This window comes from Callionymus lyra, chromosome 16 (genome assembly GCF_982586985.1).
Source record: "Callionymus lyra chromosome 16, fCalLyr1.hap1.1, whole genome shotgun sequence".
NCBI lineage: Eukaryota > Metazoa > Chordata > Actinopteri > Syngnathiformes > Callionymidae > Callionymus > Callionymus lyra.
Window position 1 is genome coordinate 3,685,539 of NC_141833.1, and position 6,142 is coordinate 3,691,680.

General features: G+C 39.1%; 1 protein-coding gene across 1 annotated transcript; it reads left to right on the forward strand.

Moving 5' to 3' along the window:
* The first annotated feature begins 497 nt into the window (after positions 1–497).
* Positions 498–5,925, forward strand: LOC148063249 (solute carrier family 22 member 13-like). The gene is made up of 4 exons (XM_087811737.1): positions 498–816; positions 3,176–3,344; positions 3,409–3,529; positions 5,800–5,925. Exons 1-4 carry the CDS (start codon positions 498–500, stop codon positions 5,923–5,925), a joined length of 735 nt encoding a protein of 244 aa, XP_087667863.1.
* The last annotated feature ends 217 nt before the right edge of the window (positions 5,926–6,142 follow it).

Here is a 6,142-nt window from a genome sequence, read left to right on the forward strand (position 1 = left end):
AGACTAAGTATAATGTGACTGTTAAATGGACAGGTGGTGGGCAATTGCACAATGTTTGGGTGGGATGCTAACAATGCTAACTTAAATGCATAAAAGTAAAGCATGTCTCTCAACTATTATTATTAATATTTTTCTGTTCCATTCATTTATTCTTTACCCATTTAACAATATTTTTCAATTTTGACTTTTTGTGGGATTGTACTTATTTTTATTGTTTGAATCAGGAAAATTGTCCTATATATATATTATAGTCCTTAAAGATGTGACTTAAAATATTTACAACTAAAACTTAATGTATAAAAGACATAAGTTCAAAACTCACATGACCTCATGTAGAAAATCATTTATTTTCCACGTTTCTTTAGTCATAAAGTAAATCATTAACATTTAATTTCAGGTGTGTCAGTGGTTATCATTGTAGAAGGCACATAAAAAGATTTGTATGAAGGCTATTATATGGATAAATCTTTCACCAAGGTGGACTAAATCTCCCGAACATGGCGGACTTTGGTGAGCTACTCAGGAGTGTTGGTGACTTTGGAATTTTCCAGCACCTTCTCCTGATCGCACTCTGTATACCGATTTTTTTTCAATCCTTTTCCATGTCAAGTATCATTTTCATTGAGGAGGATCCGGAGCGACACTGTAACACAGACTGGATCCTCAGAATAGACCCGAAGCTGAGTCCAGGTGAGCAGCTGAACCTGACCGTGCCCCGGGAGCAGGATGGGAGCTTCAGTCGGTGTCAGATGTTTGCTCCTGTGGACTGGAACATCAGCGACATCAGAGAATATAGACTCAACGAGACCACCGAATGTCAGAGTGGATGGGTGTACCAGAGCTCTCTCTACTCAGCTACCATGGTCACTGATGTAAGTGATGGGTCCAGCTCACCAGACTTCAATCTAATTTAAATTCGCATTTATTTTTTGTTTTCCACAGTTTAATTTAGTATGTGGCAACACTGCACTGAGGGCTGCAGTGCAAACATCTTTAATGGCTGGTGTGCTTATTGGAGCCATCACTTTTGGACCCCTGGCTAATTCGTAAGTGGATGATTTTTTTAACGAACTGTAGTTTGCTACCATTATATTTTAATTATTTCTGAAATGGTGATCATTTAATAAATTCAAGGTAGTGATCCTAATCTGGGTCTATGACGGATTAAATGGTATTGTCTATGGGAACCCATCTACCCTCCTCTTATGTATGATAAAAAAAAAACTATTATAACCATGAATCCAAGCTCAAAAATACAAAGACAAAATATTTTTAAGGCCGTTACAACACAACAACAATGGGGTAGAAATGGGCTGGTGAAGCTTTATGATACAGTTTTATTTGTTTACAAGTTCAGTGTAATACTTTACTACTTGTAACTTGTAATACTTACTGGTTTAAAAAGATGGTAGGGTCTGCCTAAAGTCAAAGATTATACAGCAAAGATTGCTATCCAGTGTACTCAGTGGAAAATACAAAGAGAGCCTTGCCTTTTTGGCTTAGCTCTCTTTTTACCCCCACAGATCGCTGCTCAAGTCCTCCAGTCCAAGACTCCATGATACTTGAGCTCAGATTTAGAGTTGCAGATTAGTATCCTGACAAGCATTCATCACAAGAGGGTGAACTGTTAATAAAGTCAAACACGACGTCTGCCCGGTTCTTATCCTTCAATTTGTGGAGAAAAAGGAACAATCCAGTGTGTTCAGTAATTCACCAATTACAAGCAAAAGAAATACAAGCTTCCTTCACCATCGACTGGGCTCCCTTCTTCCTGCGACTCAACAAATTAACAGTCCAGGACAGAATGGCGTCGAGCTGTAGAAAGCTTGCTCTATTTAAATCCAATTCCCTGCCCAGGAGGTCGGGTCTACCGGCAAAATTGTTCTTTCAAGTTTTCTGATTCCTCGGTGTCCCGCTGGGAGAGCTTGCCTGTTGACTCTCTCTAACCTAATAAGTTCCCGGGTGGAGGTCACACTTGTTGTGGGTGTTGTTTCCTGTTTTATCGCTTCCCCCCTGGGGTCTCGGGTTGCAGGGAGACAGATATGTTTATTCTACCGGTGATTTGAGTCTAATCCTGAATTGAGCTGGTACAACTCACCAACCTGCGACACCAAAAAGATTCTTGAGTCACCCGGAGTTTCCTAAATAAACAATATTTAAGGCTAACTTAATGGCTACTCCACATGTCAAAAAAAATGTGCATTTGTATGCAACGCGATATAATTCATCTTGCTTTTTATGTCAGTTACTTGATTATTCTACTTGTTCCTTCGAAAAGTCAGTCAGTACTTCATATAAAAACACTGTTTCGGTGCTCACAGACTCTCTTTGACGGTTGTCCAGACAAAATTACGTAAAAAAAGAGCATTGTTTATTTAATATCTAGAGTATTCTACTGTTCAAAATTAAATCAAACATTACATAACATACAAAACATAAATATTGTGTTGAAATGTATTTTGCTTGAACAAAACAAAAGTTTTTCAAATTTGTATCAATAAATCAATTTTCTTTCTTCTCCACAGGTTTGGTCGCAGACGAGCCCTTCAAGTTCCTGTGACTTTCATTTACTCATTCTCAATTGCCACCGCCCTGTCCCCGAACATCTATGTTTATATTGTGTCCTTGTTCATGTTGGGAATTGGAGGTGGAGGATTCATAGCCAACAGCGTTATCTTATGTGGGTATGCATTGATCTGTGCGGTTGCTCAAGTTAAGCATCTGTTTTCTTGATAATAACCAGTTGGGTTATTACATTAATAGCAATGAGTTTCAAGAATACAATGCTTTTAAGCTGTAACGACAAATTTAAGAAATACAGTTCCACATGTCAAAGACTCAATGCAACTGTCACTAAAATTTTTCCACGCTTGACAATCAGGCCAGATGTGACTGCGAATTTACTCACTATTCAGTGTATTCACGAAACAGTGAATTAAGTTTTGTGAATGTATTGCAAAACTATAAGTGATAAGCTGAAGAAGCGTCATTAAACATTACATTATACATATTGTCAATAATGCTTATACTAATTGTAGTACTTCTAAAACCATGATACTTTTTAAAAGTAGTATGTCTGGTTTATCTTTCAACTTGTATTATCAATACATATGCTGTAATAACAATGCTTCAATTGTATTCATTATCCTGAAAGAAGTGAATTTTAATTTTGCAGCTGCTGAATGGATCGGTGTGACGAAGAGATCCCGTGCAGCGTGTGCCGTCAGTCTTTCCGATGCTATGGGTCAGTGTGTCCTGGCTGGTGTGGTCTACCTTACACGGAACTGGAGACTGACTCAGCTCGTCACTGTTTTCCCTTACACTATCGTTCTTATCTACATCTGGTAATCAGCTTGTCTACATTGAATGATTCACAGTCAATGTTTCACGGTCGACTGTCACCCTCAGGTTTATCCCAGAGTCTGGCAGGTGGCTTCTGAACAGAGGGAGGACCGAGGAGGCCAAAAAGCTCCTTGTGAAGGTGGCCACCATCAACAAACGCACTGTTCCTCAATCTCTGCTGGACACGGTGAGAATCTTCAGTCAAGTTCAACATCATTATTGTTTAAAAAGACTCTTATTGTAGCAACGAGTCACGTGAAGATGAACATTCCTGCATAGTTGACTGAATAATTTATATATTTTTCTCCACAGATCGAACTGAATCAGGCTTCAAAGAGAGAAAACGTGGCAGCTATGTTTAGGTCGCCTCTCTTGAGAAGGTTTTTCGCAATCATTCTTCTGGCAAGGTCAGAGGAAATCAGACATATTTTTGATCGCTAATATTTGCCTTTCTTAATGGTTGTGCTTTTTTTCTTTTCTTTTCAGTTTTTCAATGCAGCTTTCTTTGTTCATGCTCTACTTATATATGCCAACGTTGGGCCTGAATGTCTTCCTCACCCAGTTATTATTTGCAGCGTCAGAAATTCCTGTGCACCTCCTTTGCATGTGGCTAGTAGAGGTTGTCGGGAGGAAATATTTGTTTATCGGAGGTTATCTGACAGGGGGCTGCTTCAGCTTGCTCATGTTGACTGTTCCTGCAGGTGAAAATCAGTTGTTCCCTTTGGCAAAATCGCTCATGATGTTATGTTTTCACTTTTATTCTGGTTTTATTTGGTTCTCTTACTCCCTTTTCCCCCCCTTTCCCATTTCCCCCAGTTTACTAATGGCAGAGTTTGATCCAGCACCCAAACTGTCCCTTTATATACAAGGCCAAACCCAAGTGCAGCCGACAACTTTTCCAATTGGAAAAAAACAACATACTTAATAAATAACAGGTCTAAGCAATACAAAACCAAATACAAAACAAAGAAAACCAGGGTCCAAAATCTCTAAGTGTCGATAAACCAATATATCCTCAGAAACAGGGAATAAAAGGTAACAACAGGGAATCTGGAAAATATAAAATAAAACATGGAGGTCAAAACACTTGCTAGTGAAGAAAAAACTAAAGCCCCGAGGTAAATGGGAAAAACACAAGAATAATCAATAGAAGGGAACATGAACTACAAACCAGCCTAAGGAAATCTTTGATCTGGCACACAGGACTGGTTGAAGTAGGTATCGTGATTGCTCATGAGGTCCAGTCGTGTACCATTAGTAAACTGGGGGAAATGAGAGGAACAGGTAGTGAGAGAAAAAAATAAAACCACAATAAAATGAATACATTAACATGTGATCTAGAATGTGTCTAAATCAAGTGTTTTATTTTGAAGGATATCCTGTCGCTGTGACTGTTTTGGCAGTCATCGGGCGTTTATCTCTGGTCTGCACCGTATCCTTATGTAACATCTACGTACAAGAATTATTCCCTACATCCGTAAGGTAGGTTTTACTTTTGTCCTCATTTTTAACATGTACCGTAAACATTAACTTCACTCACATGCCTGCAGTGATCTTAAGTTCCTCCTGGTGGACTGATGAAGCTTCACAAAACAGTGTGAATATGTTCCGCTCAGTAGATGGCACTCTTGACTTCAAAATGATGGGAAGTTTCATTAAAATAGTTGCTCAGAGATTATGCAGTACCGAATGCCATCTAGTGGACTTGTAAGATGAGGACAATAAGCTTCATCAGCCAATCAGTACCTCCTGGTAAAAAAAACAACTTCATAAAGCAGTGTTGTCATTTTCAGAGCCCATTAAATTCACTGTATACTGTAGTCTACCTAATAAAAGGACCAAACACGACGTCTGCACACAGACATCGGTCACTTCTGCCCCGAGTCTTATCCTTTGATTTGTGGAGAAATGAACAATCCAGAGTACGTTCGTGTCGTTTATTTGCCACCTCCAAAACCAAGAAAACTCAATCTCCTTCATGTTCGAACGGGATCCTTCTTCCAGCGACTCAAAAAATTGACAGTCCCGGACAGAATGGCCCCTAGCTGTAGGAAGCTCGCTGTATTTAAGTCAAATTCCCCGCCCAGGAGGTCGGGTCTTCCGGCAAAATTGTTCTTTCAAGTTCACTGTGTCACCGGTCCCCCGCTGAGAGAACTCCTATTTTGTCACCTGCTAATCTAATTATTTAAATGTTCTTGGGCGGAGGTCACATACGTAGTATAAGTATAACATCATTCTGAGCAAAGGCTTATTTAATCATGGCAATACTTTATTTAGCTTCATCATTCCATCACTTGAATAACCATCGCAAAATGTACTAAATATTACAAGAGTTGATGCATTTTTTATTGAGTTTTGTCTTTTTTTCTCAGGCAATCAGTTGCTGGACTCATGGCCATTGCAGGGCGGATGGGACCAATCCTATCTCCTTTTCTTAACCTGCTCCGCACTTATCAGTGGTTCGTTCCCACCACGGTCTTCGGTACGTTGTGTGTCATCACAGGAATACTTGGCTTTTTGCTTCCTGAGACGAAGAACAAAGAACTTCCTGAGACCATATCTGAGGCCGAGGCAGTCAGGTGAGATTACCTAGTACAGCACTTTATCTGTTACGATATATGTGTTTGAATAATTGAAAATATATATTTTTTTGTCTTTTAGAATGGTCACATACAGCAAAGAAAAAGAGATGTCAACCAAAATGTAGCAGAATTACCTTAACTTACCTTACCTTAACTTTTGTATGAGCCCCCCTAAAACATACGCACAATGTTTTTAAATGAAAGAAAATATGCTTTAA

Excerpts from the sequence above, each read along its gene's own strand:
- LOC148063249 (XM_087811737.1), top strand. The coding sequence starts at position 498 with ATGGCGGACTTTGGTGAGCTACTCAGGAGTGTTGGTGACTTTGGAATT. Across the intron at positions 817-3,175 it reads ACTCAACGAGACCACCGAAT|CTGCTGAATGGATCGGTGTG; the intron begins GTCAGAGTGGAT and ends TTAATTTTGCAG. Across the intron at positions 3,530-5,799 it reads CTCAATCTCTGCTGGACACG|TGGTTCGTTCCCACCACGGT; the intron begins GTGAGAATCTTC and ends CGCACTTATCAG.